At 36.1% G+C, this 18263-nt stretch overlaps 2 protein-coding genes across 3 annotated transcripts in view; one reads left to right on the top strand and one right to left on the bottom strand.

Annotated features, from left to right (window-relative positions):
* The window catches only part of KDM1B (lysine demethylase 1B), a 51075-nt gene extending 44513 nt beyond the window's left edge, over positions 1–6562 (top strand). The window contains exons 20-21 of the mRNA XM_054591844.1: positions 628–780; positions 4685–6562. Coding sequence (XP_054447819.1) covers positions 628–780; positions 4685–4768 — 237 coding nt within the window. The 3' untranslated portion in view covers positions 4769–6562. The remainder of the gene's footprint in view (positions 1–627; positions 781–4684) is intronic.
* Positions 6563–7013: 451 nt separating this feature from the next.
* Positions 7014–18263, bottom strand: part of DEK (DEK proto-oncogene) — a 29163-nt gene continuing 17913 nt past the window's right edge. For both annotated transcript variants that reach the window (XM_054591842.1, XM_054591843.1), the window contains exons 8-11: positions 13349–13484; positions 12865–13013; positions 9247–9315; positions 7014–8507 (exon numbers count right to left, since the gene is read on the bottom strand). In XM_054591842.1, coding sequence (XP_054447817.1) covers positions 8496–8507; positions 9247–9315; positions 12865–13013; positions 13349–13484 — 366 coding nt within the window. In that variant the 3' untranslated portion in view covers positions 7014–8495. The remainder of the gene's footprint in view (positions 8508–9246; positions 9316–12864; positions 13014–13348; positions 13485–18263) is intronic.

Here is an 18263-nt window from a genome sequence, read left to right as displayed (position 1 = left end):
TGTAATTATATCTCACAATAGTCTCTAGCTTTGGGTTTTTGTCCCAAAATTTGTTTTCAAATTAGTTATTTAGAACTGAGGACATAGTTTCTATAGAAATCATTTTCATGGTGTGCTTGTCAGAGACCAGCCTCCAAAATGATTTGAAATTTAGGGAGTGTGAAACATATCCTTGGAAGGCTATTTTCAGGAGGAGCCTGTTGAGAATTTCACCTTGAGGTCCAAGAACTCCGGCCTCCCCTTTCCGACTCCGGCTGGAGACTCCCCTTTGACTCTGTCTCTCCAGCACTGGCTAGGTGTGGGAAGTGGAACGCCCCAACTCTTCGCCAGTGCTGATGGCCCCGTGTAGTGGGGGGAATGTGTGTCTGGCAGAAGCGTAAACTGTAAAGTGAGGAGATGTGTGTTGGGGGAGGTTCCAGAACTGGGGCAGGAGGTAGAGAGAGGTGCACAGATACAGGGTAGGGCCGTAAGGGGGTCAGAGGAACGTGCCGAGAACAGCTGTTTCAGAATGCTGCAAGAATGAACTCAATTTCTAATGGGAGGGAGGACTGTATATTGATTCTTGGGGTTGCAGGATATCTGAGTCCCTTCCTGATTCTGCTTTATGATTCCTTCAACTTGATATAGGAAGTTCCAGATCCCACAAAGTATTTTGTCACTCGGTGGAGCACAGACCCCTGGATCCAGATGGCATACAGTTTTGTGAAGACAGGTGGGAGTGGTGAAGCCTATGATATCATTGCTGAAGAAATTCAAGGAACCATCTTCTTTGCTGGTGAGGTCTGTATCATGATCCTGAACCCAATTACTATTATTTTGAGTACTTTCTTTTAATTAGTGATGTATGTCCAGAGTTTTAAAAGTGTCAAATACTTTCAAATCTTATGGCAACAAACAACAGATGTTTTCTCAACATCTTCCTCAAACTCCCAGAACCATTTTTAACTCTTTCTGATGTTTCTTCTGGTATTTACTTCATATTTTTTTTTTTTTTTTGCCCATTTTTTAAAAGATTTTATTTATTTATTTTTAGAGAGAGGGGAAGAGAGGGAGAAAAAGAGGGAGAGAAACATCAGTGTGTGGTTGCCTTCTGAACAGCCCCTTCCCCGAGGACCTGGCCCACAACCCAGGCATGTGCCCTGACTGGGAATCGAACTGGCGGCTCTTTGGTTTGCAGGCTGGCACTCAGTCCATTGAGCCACACCAATGAGGGCCTTACCTCATTTTAAAAATATTTATATTGTCTTCCAGTTTAACAAGTTAGATATTCATCTACTGACTTCTTTTTAGGTTAAAGATTTAGCCTACTTAGTCTCTTTGCAACATAGTTACTTCCCAGTGAAGTTGGGATCAGTGTTTAGGTGAGGTAGTGGGGCAAAAGCTGCTTCCTGTGAGCCAACGTGTTCATTTCCTTCTCACACAGCCGTCTGGTGTCCTCGTCCCTCTGCTCCTGTCTGCACTGGTTCATCTCCAGGGCTTCTGGAGAGCTGGCCTCCTGGGAACATCTCCTCCTTACCTTTCTAGGGTTGGGGGTTTTATTTTCTAGATTCCTCTCTTTTTTTAATATTTATTTTTTAAATTGTGATAAACTAGACAATAAAACTTACCATCTTTACTAATTAAGGGTACAGTTAAGTGACATTAAATATATTGGCATTGTTGAACCACCACCACCACTGTCCTCCAGAACTTTTTTATCCTGCAAAACTGAAACTCTGCCTCCATTAAGTAAGTCTCCCCCCACCTCGCCACTGCCCCCACTGCCACTCACAGCCACTGCTTTCTGTCTTTATGGATTTTTCCAGGTGCATCATCATGTAAGTGGAATCACACAGTACTTGTCCTTTTGTAACTGGCTTATTTCACTTAGTATAATATCCTCAAGTTCCATCTGTGTTGTAACATGTGTCAGACGCCCTTCCTTTTTAAGACTAAGTAATGTTCCATTATATGTATACATCACATTTTGAGTTGCTTCCACCTTTTGGCTGTTGGGAACAATGCTGCTGTGAACATGGGTGTGCAGTTTCCTCTTCAAGAACCTTTCACTTCTTTCAGATATTTACCCAGAAGAGACATTGCTGGGTCATGTATACTCATCCTATTTTTAAATTTTCGAGGAACCACTACACTGTTTCCCAACAGTAATTGTTTTACATTTCTACCAACAGGGCACAAGATTCAAAGTTCTGCACATCCTCAGCAACACTTTGTTTTTGATAACAGCCATCCTAATGGGTGCACAGTGGCTTTTCTTCTTTCTTGGTTTACTTCTGTTGAGAAGTGTTCTACTGTTTTGATTTCTAGTCCTTTCTATGCCATTTCTTTTACTTCTTACATCTAGAAACTCATGTTCTTTAGCCCTAGATTTTACTCTTCACTTTTTTCTTATTTCCGATCTATTAACATATATTAGAACTCACATTATCTAATTTTTTTTCTTTGCTACTATTCACCTTTTTGTTCTAGTTTTGTGGTGGGATTTTCCGACCTTTACACCGACTTAAAGTTCTGGCTTTTACTTTATGAGCACTTTATTCTCAGTTTATTCCTTTTTGGTAGCTCCCTCTTCTTGCTTTGTAATTGTTCCTTGCATGACTCCTCAGAGTTCCTATTTTATCTCCTTTAGCCTGTACCTCTTGTCCAAATAACCGGCCCTTGACTTGCTGCTCAGATTTGAGTGATACATTTTTATTTTAAATTTTTTTTTTGAGTGAATCATTTTTAAAAAGCCACTGAACCCCGGCTGGTGGGCTCAGTGGATTTCATGCTGGCCTGCAAATCGAAAGGTTGCTGGTTCAATTCCAGGTCAGAGCACATGCCTGGATTGTGGGCCGGGTCTCTGGTGGGAGCTGTGCCAGAGGCAAACCACACATGGATGTTTCTCTCCCTCTCTTTTTCCCTTCCTTCTCCTCTATGTAAAAATAAAGAAATAAAAAGAAAAGAAAGAAAAGCTAACTGAAAGCTCTAGCAAGCTCGCTGACTGGTGGTTGAATCCCAGGTCACTATCTATGGCTCTTTTCTGTGTGCACATATGGTTTCTGTCATTTCCTTGGAGAAAGCTCAGCTCCTGGCATACTGGGAGCTGGACACCTCTATTAGGAAAACTAATTAATCCCCCCCCCTTTTTTTTTTTTTATCACCTTACCCCTACTCTCTTCCTCAGATCCCTCGGAGGTATAGTGGGTGGAAATAGAGAACCTAGTAAGGGATCAAAATGCTCTTTATAGTCTTTAATTCCATTTTCACCCATGCCCAACCTCTGCCTTCATGGTCCCTGATGTCCCCAGTGGCTGAGATGTTTTAAGGATTCTTTGGGGTGAATCGGCTTGCTTTTGTTATCACACCATCCTGCCCAACTCCCCAAACTCAGCAGAGTAAAGTGAATTCTCAGCACGCTTTCATTTCATACTTCGTACATTATAGTTTGGGATTACCGCGGTCTCCTAGCTTTATCTAAAACACAGTGTTTTTATTTTTCTCTCATTTTTGAATGATCACAATCATTGAAAAAGCAGCACCCTCGCTAGTGTGGCTCAGTGGTTTGAGTGCTGGCCTGTGAACTGAAAGGTTGCTGCTTTGAGTCCTGGTCGGGCACATGCCTGGGTTGTGGGCCAGGTCCCTGGTTGGGGGCATGAGGAAGCAATCAATCACACATCGATGTTTCTCTCCCTCTCTTCCCCTCTCTCTAAAAATAAGTAAATAAAATCTTCAGAAAGAAAATAAGGAAAAACCAGCCATCTTTGATTACTCCCTTGACCTGTGAAAAACCAGCCTGGTAGAAACTGAGCCTGATGGCTGCATGCCAGGCAACAGCTGTCAGCTGCTTCCAAGAGATGGCTGGATTAGGCTAATGGGCCCCTAGGTCAGGAGCAGGGTGTAGAACCTCTTTTGTTTTGCTGCTTTGATAGTTGTTACTTTATTTCTTTGTGGTTCCTATCACTATCACTCTGTCCTCCTTCTAATTGTATTCCTGCTGACCTGATCTGTTTATTGAAGTTTTTGTTCTATCTAGGGTCCATGTCACTTCCCTTCCATCCCAGCCATCAATTTAGGTCACATGGAACTTTGTTTCCTGTCCTCCATATCCTGCTCACTCCATTCCAGCTACTCTTTCTCATAGTCACATCCCAAGCCTACTTTCCTGTCCTTCTGGATGTGCTTATTGTTCCCACTACAATCTTCTTGAAATTGAGGTTGTCCCATTGACGGCCCTCAACCTTTTGACTTTTCCCTTCCTGCTGAACTAGCCTGTCCTTCGAGAACCTCTGCTCTATCCTTTGTTCCACCCATCTAGCAAACACTGACTGCGGATGAACTGTGATTCACTTTTTGTGCTTGTTTCTTTTATTGCTGATTTAAGAGCTAGATTCCTTGTCTGAGGAGAGGTGTTATGTCTTATTCATTGTGCTTAATTCCAATACCTGGCATATAAGTATCTTATGAATGCCAAACAGTACTCTACAGGAGTGCTAAATAAATTGTAGAATGAGTGCATTTGGCAAAGCATGGAAGGTAACCAGAAAACGTCAAGTGCTATGATTGGGTGGGTACTGTTAACCCGAGCACATAGGAGCAGCACAGGTCTTCATTAGGAGGATCAAGAAAGCATAAGCTTGTATTACCTTTCATATCATCTGAATTCCTTATATATGATCTCATATTATGCAATTATTTTTTACAGGCAACAAACAGACATTTTCCACAAACTGTTACAGGGGCTTATCTCAGTGGTGTTCGAGAAGCAAGCAAGATTGCGGCATTTTAAATAGAATTTGCCTGGATCCAGCTTTCTTCTGTACTCAAGTGGGAAAGTGAAACACATTAACCTCACTTCCATAAAATCAAACAACAAAACCCTCTCTGGATAATACAACTGAAATGTTTCCAAGGTGGTTTGATAATATAAACCCTTGTTACCACTCTGAAAGCATTAGCCCTAAAAATTGTTTTATAAGCACTTATATTTAATTGCATTTTCCACAAGTCTAACTAGTGCTAAATCTCTGGATTTCAGAATAAGACAGACTATAACCTTAAACTAAGACCTTGGATATAATTCTTCTGTGGTTGGAAATTCTCTTTAAAATTCACTTTTTGTTTGGCTGGTCAGTTTTCACACGTTAAGAAACCAAGCCAATTAAGCAGAAATTAAAAAAAAAAACAACCAAACAGCCATGCATTTTTCTTCTATGACAGTTTATCAACTGTCTTTGCCAATGAGCCTTAAGGTTTTTATATAGCTCCAATATTGAGCTTTTACTTAAAATTTAGATAGAAATCTTTCCTATTTGGATAGAGCACAAACTCTACAGTCAAAAGTAAATGAAGCTTCTAGACTATTTTATACTTCCCATTGGGTATTCGAAAGAAATTTAAATTCAGCCACCCTTTGTGACAAAACATTCTTGATTTGTGTACTCATTGGCAAAATAGCAAAATTTTCAATTCTTAAGCAGTACAGGTTTGTACCATTGAAAATGGGGTAAAGAGTGTGGTCTCCATACTTCAGACAGACTATAAGGGCTATTTTTCTTTGAGCCAAGTTTGGGCGGATGGCACACTTCAAATAAATAGCCTTAATTTTGGCAACGACTAGCAAAAATATCTTGTTAGAATAAAAGTATCTTAAAAATAACTGATTCAAGCTATAGGAATAGTTTTTACAGTATTATGTTTTCAATATTCCATAGGCAGGTCCACTGGAAAACTGTGGTCTCTTGGTAAATAGCACATTTTATAAGCCATATTGTAAAAGCGGGAGAACATGGCAAATGTTCTTTTTCATTCATGACCAAAAACTATCATTTAAAACAGACACTGGTTTCAGGGTCTTCAGGATGCTTATCTTGCCAAGAAATTTCAGTTTACAGGTAAAAACATGGATAACTTAAGTGCTTTTGTTTTAAAGTCTTTGAATAATTTTTTTCAATTATATTGATCTCCTTAAAAAAAAGGACTCAAAAAAGTGGGAAGCTAAATGACTTTAAAGCCACTTTTCAAGATGTTAGGTATTTTTAAAATTTAAAGTCAGCTTATAAATACAAAGTTTATGCAAAGATTGTGTGCTGAACTTGTGACACACTTCCCTCCCCACCAAAGTATGATACAAATGAAAGAAAAATACAGTATATTTCAGAGTTAAGACAGGGAAACGATATTTAAGTTCTCTGATGAGACTTGGTACTACTTGGGAAGTATTTTGCTTTAAAGTGTTATTAAAACATTTAAAGAATAGTATGTGTTAAGTGATAGGTACAAAATATTTCATGTTTGAAATGGTTCCCAGTAAATTATTACTTTAGTCTCCGGGCACTTAAACTTGTGCTACAAAGGAAAAACCTACTTAATAAAGTACGGTAGATGTGTTTAAAAAAAAAAAAAAATCCTCATTTCTCACCTCAAGTGTCTACATCTGACTTTGTTATTTAAAGAACCATGGTACTTTTCTTTTAAATTCCTGAGTTATTTTGAATGTTTTTCATTGTTGGGAAGATTCTGTAATTGAGCAGCTGTGAATATACAATGTTTTAACTGCAGATTGTGAACAGCTCGTCGTGTAAAACTAATTAATAAAAATTAGATTTGTTTTTCAAATACACTCTGTAGTATTTGCATTGCAATATAGCACTGTAGTAGCACTAAAGTTACATCTTCATCACAAACTTTCACATCCACCAACTCAATGCCTTCACCTCGAACCCTCTTTAGACCTTTTGGGTCATAGGCATTACTGTTTATCTCCTTTCAAGTACATGGTCATAAAGTAAATAATTGTTAACCTTTATCAACTTACTTTTGTGAATCACTTACAGGTTCCCATGTAATTTCTCTATAGTGTACTTATTCAAAGTGAAAGTGATCAGTTACCGCTGAAGAATGCTTTATATAGGGTAGACTGTGGGGCTAAATCCATTTAAAAACCCATTTTCTGAAATCCTCATGTAGAGGAGAAATGCTATAAAAACAGCAGTTAAGACAGGAAATGCAACAAAAAAATTGTTTATTATTTTTATTGACAAAGTTTATAAGAACAAATTAAATATCTAAAATCAAAGGCAAATCCTTAGGTTTCATTTAGTTTATTCCACTCATTTGTATGAAGTGTACCTTTTTTAATGTTTTAACAACTTTATCAAGAAACAAGTCAAAACTGTGAAAATACCTATTAACAGTCAACATTTTTACATATTTCTGTTCTATGATGCAAAGATAATTATTTAAACACTCGATCGGTTTATCAAAGACCTAATTACTTCATAAGCAGCATGTTTTGTTTTAAAATTCAGAGATTATTGAATAAACTGAGTAAGTCAATTTAAAAGACAAATTAGTTTCATTCAGGGGTAGTCCACATGTTGATCACCTAGAATCCTGATTCGCCAAAAAAACCCAACAGCTCTAGTTCCACAAATACATTAGATTTCTTTAATGTTAAAAACAAGTCTATTATCACTTTTGAGAAATACTGTGTCAGAGATACCCACTACTGCCTACACATTATCTTCTGGCATCATTACACTTGGTACTTTCTGTCATAATTATAAAGGTCCAGGTTGCCTGTGAATACCAGCATTTTATATGGGCAAAAGCAGTTAATAAAAATCAGTCATTTATTATGAGCCAAATGTTCTTGTATTTAATTCCACTCTTTTCCAAATTTCTGAAGTTTTGATTTTGGTCTAAATATAAAATATGTCTATAGATTCTAGCAGATTTGATGCTGAAACTACAAATTGATGGCAAAGCAGAGAACTATCTGTTCCTTCAGTGTTTTCTTCACTGAATTCTGACTTTTACTGCTCTGTGATACTATCTGGCTGAACACTGACATTTCACAATTTATAACTGTAAAGACACCTATATATGTTTAAAAATTGATCTGCACAAAAGAAATTTAAAAAAAATTTATATACAACAAATTTGTTTTTGAAAATATAAAAATAACATCTGTCACTTTTGTCATGCTGACAAATTGACACATATATATACATGCAGGAGAAAGTTCCAATTTAGTCATCTGGACAGCTGAAGCTTGTATATTCTTAATATGATGAATACACTGCCACTGAATTTTTACACTGACAGATGTATTCAAAATATTTCATACACTAAATACTGCACTGGTCTCTGCATGTATAAATGCCAGTTTTAATTGTTTGTTCTACTTAATTAGAAGTATGTCGTAAGCTATATTAACTGCACTGAAAACAACAGTTCAAGAATCTATGAACCTTATATAAAGAAATCCAAAATGTACAAAATACAACTATAAAAGCAATGAATAATTACTGCCATGCAAAATTTTAAACTAAAAACTGCACAGAAATGCAATTTAAAATGGCAAACTCAAATTTACGTAAAAGTCAGCAGAAAATTCTATCAACACAATGCTTCGAAGGATTTATAAAAGGAATACATTCTCTTTGCTGGTATAATGGTATAAATCAGATCTTTAAATCCATGGAACAAGTCATCTGTCTCTGTCCTCTATCTCAAGAAATTAGCTGTAATGAAAGAGAAACATTATTTTCCCATATCCCAATATACAGTATTAGGTACACACATAAGTCATAATACCTTATTTCTTTCTTAAACTTTATTGTACTTTTGTGACCTTAGGAAATCAGTTGGGATCAATGTAAACTATAGCTATGTTGATTTTCTCATGTCTTTGGCTGGTGGACAGAAACATAAGCCCAAGTAGTGTGAATGCCTTTGACGTGCCCAGTAGACTGAGCCCACGTCTCTTTTCCATCTGAGGCCAGGTTCTGTTACTAATGTGCAGGCTTTATTTAAGCTCTAAAATGGGAATGAAAAGAAACATCTTTCCCCACCTATTTTAAGGAAGTTTGAGGATCATATGTGTTTAGTCATGTACTTTAAACCATTTTTAAAATTTACTGATTTTAGAGAATAAGAGGACTGGGATGGGGAGAAGGGAGGGGAGGGGGAAAGAGGGAAGGAAGCAGGGGTGGGGTAGGGGGAGAGAGACTGATTCATTGATTGATTTGTTGGCTCATTTGATTTACCTGTGTATTCACTGGTTGATTCTTGGATGTACCCTGACTGGGGATGGAACCTACAACCTTGGCAAATCAGGACAACGCTCTAACCAGCTGAGCTACCTGGCCAGGGCTAGTCATACATTTTGAAAAATATGCAATATTTGATATACATTTCTTTTGTCTCGTATGTCCAAAATGATTGAAGTTAGAAACTTTTAGAAACAGTGGATGTATTTACCTCTTTCACAGTTGTTTTTATGAAACCTTTTCTTTCAGTTAAATCATAAGCAGGATAATTTTCATATACCTGCAGTGAAAAGGAAAAACAATGTTAAAAGTACATTTAAAAATCCAATAATGGTCTATTTTGGATAAAAAAGAAATGTATGTTATATACAAATAGCTGCATGTATATTCTAACAGTACACTGGTTCACCATAGAGAATTCCATTGAAAATGAGTAGTCTTGATAATACTGTATGAAGAGCAAAAAGTAAACTAGCATGCAAACATTCTCAGTGTTTTAAACTGGGAATATCAGGTGAATTAATAATAAACATGGGCGAGGAAAACATCTAGACAGATATCTAAGTGGACTGAATTCTTTATACTGGCAGGCTATCTGTCAGGTACTTTTTTAGAAATATTCTCTTACTTTCTTCTGTTTTATCACCCAACTACTTATAATTCAACTTGAACTCTAGTGTACGTCACTTCACTCATTGCTCAATCCCCTCCCCAAAGCTAAATCACTGAGACCCAGCTGGTCTCAGGAGTCCTCTACTCCTAAAACTGAACTCCGTATTTCCCTTTTATCAATTTGATACCTGTTGCTTGACTTCTCAATAGCTTCTAGTCCTGACTCCCTATGCACCCCATCGACTTCACCCCTGTGGGGTAGTTCAAGGCCCGCACACTTTTCTCTAAAGGACCAGGTTAGTAAATGGTTTTGGCTTTTCCAGTGACACATTTTCTGTCACATTAACTATGCCACTGTAGCGTGAAAGGTGCCATAGACAATATTTCAATGAATGGGCATGGCTGTGTTACAACACGAAGACAGATAATGCATTTGGCTCACAAGCTATAGTTTGCCAATCCCTGCAAATACAGTCAATCATTTACAGTTCTCTGTTTGACCCCTGTTCATTCTCTACAAAACTCCACACCTGAACTGGTCTAACTACCAACTTCTCTATGGAAAAATATAACAACTTTGAAATGACTGATCCCATTTTAAGTCCATAATATTCAGTGTCAAAGGCTCCATAGCAATCCCTGTCTATGGCAATTTCATGCCCTTCCTCAAATGTTACACGTTCCTCCTCTCAGCCAAGAAGCTATTATTATGCATTCCTTCAACTTTCTGACAATTCTTCCCCTCCAGTTTATCTGTATCTGGATTCATCAACTCATTTCCCTTCCTTCTGCAGAGCCACCCCTTAACTCTCCTGGATCTTCAGCTTCCTCTTTCCCAGCACTGTCCCTTAGCTTAACACATGCTTGCACTTTCTCTCCCTTTCTTAAAAAATATTTTACCAACTTGCATCCACCCCCTGACCACCCAACTACTATTTCCCTTCTAAAGCAAGCTGCTTCAAACAGAAGCTTTAATTCATTCATTTTCTTCACTATTCATTTACCATCCATTAAAACTGCTCTCAGGTGAACAATTATCTCTTAATTGCCACATCCAAAAGAACCTCTCAAGTCCTTCTCATCTGACCTCTCCATATTATGAATAATCCCACTGTAAAATTACACCAGTGTACTCACAAGACCATTCAAAGGGACAGAACTAGATCCCCTCTACTATGCCCTCATCCCCCTCTCCCCTCCAAGGAAACCAGTTTGCTGTGTATTCTTCCAGACCTTCCCTAAAAAAGATTTTATACACAAATATATAAATAGCAATATAGTTTTTTCTGTATTTACGTAATGGGGTAATATTCCCTGTTTAAAAATTTTGACAACAGCTGGAAGGTTTTTCCATGTTCTCTTGAACTGCTACATAGTATTCCAGAAACACAGACGTGGTTACTGGTTTAATCTTTTCCCTGTTGTAGGCCACTTAAGTTGTTTCTGATTTTTCAATATTAGACATGCTGAACATTACTGTAATCATTTTGTGAAGATGTGACTATGTCTTTAGGAGACCTAGAAATGGAATTGGTAGGTTAAAGAGTATTTGCAATTTAACTTTTAAGATTATCACCTAATTGTTCTTCAAAGCTGTTAATCTTAGAAGGATGAGAATGTTTCCCTATATCCTTGCCAACTATGAAAACTATTAACTTCCTCATAAATAGTTTGTCATGCTAATAAGCAACAATATTCCCTTTTAATATCTTCCTCATTACTAGGAAAACATGGTTTTCGTTTGTTTAAAGGCCATGTTTACTTTAGGTTTCTCTCCTAATTTGGAGAATTAATGGTCAGAATTTCTCCCATTTCGATGTTCCAAGCACCTCTTATCTCAAAACTTCCAGGGAAAAACTCATCCTTTCCTCAAAAAGTATACCTTTTGTTCTGTTCCCTATTACGATTAATTCACCCAAACCCTTACACCCACATTAAAATCACTTGTGATAAGGCTCTCTTGATTTGATTTGGGTATGGCAATCCTGTAACTCTGAGATGGAATAAGTTGCTTGTCTCTCATCTCATTCTTTTACCAGTCTGTCCTTGATGTGTCTAGGATACCTCTAAAAAATAAAAACCTGATTGGGTCACACCTCTGCCAAATAGCTCTCAATACCTACCTGACCTCCCAATTCCCTATTAGGTTCAGGAGGAAAACCAAACTCTGTAACATGGCATAGCTGAGAACTGCAAAGCTCTAATATTTTCTCTAACTTCTGTGAAGACTTACTTCCAACTCTAGTCTTCAGCCAGATTAAACTAATTGCTGTTCCTTGCAGTCATCATTTGTTGTATTTTGTGTATCAACTGTTCCTCAATTGAATGGAACAGCAAATGCTCTAAGATCTCTTTCAAGGTGCTTTACCAGATTTCTCCAAATCCCTCCCTCACAATCCCAAGCAGGTCCTTTTTGTTCACAGCGCAGTAGTACCTTCTCCAATCTTCTAACACAGCCTGGACTCTAACACACATTGTACTCTTAATTACTGAAACAGTTGTCTTTCAATTCCACTGGACTGCAAGACCCCTAAAGGGAAGTAGTATCTTCTCTAGTTTTACTTCTAACATCTATCCCAGGGCCTAACATGTAGTACAGGCTGAGTGCTGAATGAAAAAAAAAAAAAAAAGAAAGAAAGAAAAAGATAAATGTCTTTAAAAAGTATAGTTGACCTTTGATACATTGCAAATTTTAATTTCATTTTACCAGGAGAAACTAGTTTCTAATCTCCCAATATTGAGGTAGGGTATGGAATCTCTATAGAATTATATTCAAGACTAGATCATTTCATTTACTGAGAAGTATTAAAACTTCACAGAAGTCTGAGCTAAGAACCTAATCTGTAACACCTCACTTATCACAGTGACACCAACAATGAGGTAGTCCATGAGATTTTGCTTTTTATAAAACAATCGAACGATGCATCAATAAAAAAGTTTCCAGACCGGGAAAAGAAAGTTTCCTATGCAGTTTGGAACATAGCACTTTATTCATGGTATACATTCTACTGTTATTTATGAAATAACTCCCAAGGGCAGAGGCTTTGATTTACTTTTATTTAATATGGCTATTCCAACTCCTGTAACAGAATACCTGGCATGTAGCAGTTAAATAAATGTGTTCAATGAATGAATGCATTAAAGAATCTGGCTTCTAACTGAAGGATGGATGAATTTTTCAAATAAAAGCAAAGTATCTAAGCATCTGTCCAATTACCTTTTTGCAGATCTGCTTCATTGTAACTTCCTCCAAGTTAGCACTAGCCAGTAATTTCTTTACTGTTTCCTTTAACTCTTCATCTGTAGGAGGTTTCTTCAATTTTTTAATTAAAGGTTCATCATCCGAACTATCCTCAGATTCACTTTCTAAAAGATATTTTATTATATGTGAAAAAAAACCTTTTCTTATATAGTAAATTAGCATGCAAGTTAGATTAGGAAAAATTCTATAAGCATTCATCAGATTCTCATATGGGTATTAGATTGAAAAACTATAAATCACCACTATAAATTATTGCACCTATCAAACATACATTGAAACTTGTCAATTTTGAAACATTATGAACCATAAAAAACTGGTATACTACTTTCCCCCCAAAGTTCTTCTGAGTGTACCTATTTTCTATCTAAACAACTAAAGACTACGTTATAGCATACATTATATTTTTGAAGTTGCTGAAAATGTATAATTTCTAACATACCTTTTTTGGAACTGTTTTGATTCTTCTTGGTGGTGCTGCTATCTGCCTTTTTCACATTAGCATTCTTTACAGATTTTTTACTTTTAGGAGTGGCTTTCTGTTTAGGTTTTTCTCTTTTAGATGCTTTTTTGGGTGGCTGTTGTAAAGGAAAGCAAAGTACACACATTGATGAGATTAACTGTTATCTCTTTACTCCTTTATAACCCTTTACAATGTAATTCAATTAATGTATTAATACACCAATTAATGAGAAAATTAATGTATTCAATATCACCAATAAAGTATTACTAATTATCAATTTTTGAGATGACTAATATACCCAACAAATTTAATTTTATGCCAACTCAAGACTAGTCATGTGAAGTCAGGATTAAAAAAACACTAAAAATAATACATGCCCACATTTATTCCACATTATTAGATAGAAAACTTTATATGTATTACCTCACTTAATCCTGAAAAACTCTGTAACAGATACTATTAATATGATCTGTTATTTACTGTCAGTCTCTCCCAACTCACATGTAAGTTCCATAAGGACAGGGTGTTTTTTTTTTTTTTTGACTTATCATGTTCATTGATGTATTCTTCACTCCTAAAACAGTGCAAAGTGCACAGTAGTTGCTCAATTACTATTTATGAATATATGAGAAAACTAAAGCTCTGAGAGGTTATTTTTTTCCACAGCCACATAACTAATAAAATAAAGTGAGATTCAAATAGATCTGACTCCAAAACCTGTTTTCTTAAATATTAACTCATAGTTGATTTAAAAAAGCAAAGAATACACATATGGATATGTTAAAATGACAAAATTGGTTTATAGTTACTTTGTCCCAACCAGGGACTATGAAGTTAGAAAACATTAATTCTTCATGTAATTAACATTTCCAAAGGTCAAAATATTCTATGTAAGCAAATATCCCAAGATAAATTAAACTCTCATTTTTATACACCAAAAGTACTGCAAATCGCTTCTGACAGAATGTTTCCCCAAATGTCTGACATTCAGTTTTTGATTATCTTCATAATTCAACCTTTAAGGACAGAAACACAGTACTGAATTTATCCTCAAGAAGAGTTAAAGTGTGTACATCGATCAGTTCCAAAAATCAAGTGGGTTCAGGAGGCTTCCAAGTGCAGTTCACTGGATTTAATGTGTCTTTTCTCTTGGTTCACTGCCATCACTGTACATATTTCCTTACCTAAGTCTAGTATCTCCCTGAATTACCTCAATAGCATACTGTCAGCTGGAAACTTTCTAACCTATCTAGCTTAACTGCTACTAAAAAGTGCACTTAAGAGGTGTCAAGAGGCTGACATGTTTCTAAAAGTAAAGTATATGAGCTTTACTATGGATATTTCCACTTAAACAGCATTTTTAATTATTTCCTAATTCTCAAAGGTGTCCCAGATAGTGAGGGTTGCTGGAAAGGCATCAGTGGTCCATCACAGTTTTCTGTGGCTAACTTAAACTAAGTTTCAAGTTTATTAAGCATCTACCTAATTCGTAAGAACCACACTAGGGTCTGAAAGGGAACAATAAAAATTTTAAGTTCTGTCGATGAACTTAATACACAGAATAAAATCATCACTATTAAATAGCACTCCTTAGTCAAAGGTTAATAAAATCTGACCCTGTAAGACAGTCAAGTATTTTACAAGAAACTAAATTATTAAAGAAAGGGTTGGATGTTATAAACATTATTTCTTTATCCCCATTCAAAACAGATAATTAGAATCAAGGTAAGTAAATTACTTCTGAAGCCTTTTAAGGCCAGAGTATAAATCTGTCATGAAAATTTTAAAAGGCACACACAATATGGCATCATTTTAAAACCTGAAAGTTGGGAGTAGTAATAGTTTAAAATTTGCAGTGATAAAGGGTAATTAAGCCGTCTCCATACAATGTTACTGTAGTATAAACACATAAAGAATTAAAACTATGCTTCTTTCTATATTTAATATCACCTTCTAGAAGGAATAGTGTTCTGCAGTTTTTTAAATAGACCATTGGTCTATTACCTATTAACAAAAAGATTGCAAAAACACTGTTACAAGCACTACAGATACAGAATAATCGTAAGAGTGTGGGCTCTGGAGGCAAACTTCCCAATTTCAAATTCTAACTTCAGCACATCTCTGAGCCCTAGATTCCTCATTTATGAAACACGGAAAATAAAAGTAATATATGGTCTTATGGAGAGTAAATGCATTAATACACAAAAGTAATTTTAATCGTGCCCGGGACATAGAAAATACGTAATAAACATTAGCTATTATTACTATTATGAGTGCTTTCTTTTGTGACCAAACTCTTTTATTATGCAAATGTAATTTCCTCCAATAATTTGAAGTTTGTTTTCTTGTTAAAAGCAAGGCAGATATACAGAATAGATAAATAGAAAAGCAGTTACACTCAATGACGCTTGTGTTAACTAATTGGTATATGTCGCTTATTTCATTACATTCTGATAGATAAGACTGGACCCACCAACATCTCAATCCCTGTAATAGCAAATTATGTTATTTAATGAATTTCACTTATCTTCAGTAACAAGTTACAAATTTTCAGTAACAAAGATAGGAATTCAGTAAAGTATCTTTTTAGAGAGATAAATGTTGGCACCGGAAAGAGGGAAAGCTACAAAGTAAAATAACTAAACCCTCTAGATACTCATACCTAAAGGTTTCATCTCCAGCAGAGATTAACTCACATCATGTGCTTTGGTCTTGCAAGTACTGAATAATCATACTGGTTGCACTAAAAATAAGTTAGTTATTAGGTGTAGAAGGAATAGGTAACTATGGAGAACTTTTGGCAGGTAAGGCAAACATGGGTAATCTGGAATTTTGGAGGTAATGGAAAGAGGCCCTGGCAAAGGTGAGAAGGAAAGTAAAACCATGCCCACCTCAATTTTACACGAACTTTTGAAACTTCATTTCTTTCATTTCTCTTCCTCTACTTAGGAAAAGCTCACTCATGGTTCTAAGTCTAACTTAACAATCAATCACTTCCTCTAAATCTTTCATAATACCACCAATTTGATTAATCCGCTGTCCCACAGTACTTGGCCTATTCATTTATACCTACTTTATGGAAGGTATTGTGAAGCAGTCAAATAAAAACACAGGTTTTAGAGCCAAACTTCCTGGTTTGGGTCCTAATTCCACCACTGACTAATTCTGCATTCTCAGGAAATCATCCTTCCCTGTTTCCTCATCTGTAAAATATGAAGGTTATACCAGACTTGGCTAAATTTAATACCCCTTTTCCACATTTCTGTATCTCTGATATTAGGGTATATTTTACAATTTACATTAAAATGATACCTTATAGGCACTGTAGATTTGATGAATTATGGCCATAGCAGAAGAATTTCTGTGAGGATCAAATGCATAAATTCATATAAGGCAGCAGAGAAAACATACATTTAATACATGCACTGTTATTAAACTGTAGTTATTTACATAGTTTTCCCACATTACAAGTTTCTTAAGGGAATATCTGACAATCTCCTTGAGTAAACACACCCATCTATCTTATTTAGTCCTATGAGTCCCCAGAAACTACAGGAGTGTTTGGTATAACGTGGCCACTTAAATATTTCTCGTCATGTTCACTTTTGTATCATTTGTAGGATCTGGTTTACTCTGAACTCAGGATGTGGTTAAAAATATAATTAAAAGGAAAAAAATGCATTTGTATAGCACTGCTTTCAAATCCACTATCTCATAAACTAAAACAAAAACAAAAAATAAACCGCAAAGACAAATTGTTTCTCATTATAAATGAGCCAAAGCCTTATAGCTATTAAAAACCAAAACCTTTGATTATATCAGTGTGCCTCCTACTATATCAGCTGCTTACAGAAATGACTAAAATACATATATATTTAAGCCAGAGTTGAAATTAATGAATTACAGGAATAAGCCAGTGATACCATAACTTATATATCATATTGTTAAACTTTTTTTCCCATTGCATACAAATGTTACTAATGATGACAAAGAATAAAAAATGTTGGCAGAGATGCAGAACAGCAACAAAGGACAACCAAACTCTGTATTAGGGCTATCTTTGAGTTTACCCCCAAACTTTGTATGGGCCCCTAGATCCTTTCTTTAAAAAAATTGTTTTTAAATGTAAAATTGGTGTAATCCAATTTTGTTTAGTGTTCTCCAAATATCTTTCTTTTGCAATGTCAACCTCTCCTGCTTATCCTTCAAGATTCAGATACAACTGACCTCCTGTGAAGTTTCCCTATCTGGACCTCTGCTCCCCACGTTCTCCTCATAAGAGGTAATACTCCCTATCTTCTGAGCTTCCACACTGCCTTGTCCACAGCTCCTTTTTAGCTAAGTTATATTCTACAGTACTTTTTTCTCCTAATGTTTGACCTCTCCCCTCCTACCAACTAAAATGAACTGTGTAAGGGTAGAGACCGTGTCTTGTTTCTTGATCTCCAGTGCAGAGCTTAAAACTGGCACTTAGTAGTTCCTACACAATTACTTTGAAAATTAAGACGGGAAAAGACCCATGGAGACTAGATAACCTTCAACAATCTATTCCAACCTCAAGGTTCTGTTTCATCAGAATCACTCTGCTTGCTAAGATAAACATGTTTTTCTACAATATTAAAAGAAATCAGCCAAACTTGACTTCTAATATCACTGCCTTCTGGCACAACTTAGCTATATAGAGTGTCCATTTAAGAGGGGGAAACAGATTAGATCAAGTCATCATGAGTGGGGCCTTGGCACCTCCATTTTGAAAAGCCCTAGAGCTGACTATCCTCACTATAAACTGTGTAAGGTGAGAGGTAAATTTATGATCTAGATCTGTCACCAAACCTTTTCTATAAATTATCAGATAGTAAATGTTTCAGGCTTTCCTGGCTATATATGGTCATTA

This window comes from Pteronotus mesoamericanus, unplaced genomic scaffold (genome assembly GCF_021234165.1).
Source record: "Pteronotus mesoamericanus isolate MK-2021 breed Mesoamerican mustached bat unplaced genomic scaffold, CSHL_Meso_final scaffold_31, whole genome shotgun sequence".
Taxonomy (NCBI): domain Eukaryota; kingdom Metazoa; phylum Chordata; class Mammalia; order Chiroptera; family Mormoopidae; genus Pteronotus; species Pteronotus mesoamericanus.
Note: the sequence above shows the minus strand (reverse complement) of the source record. Positions and strands in the feature narration are given on the sequence as shown.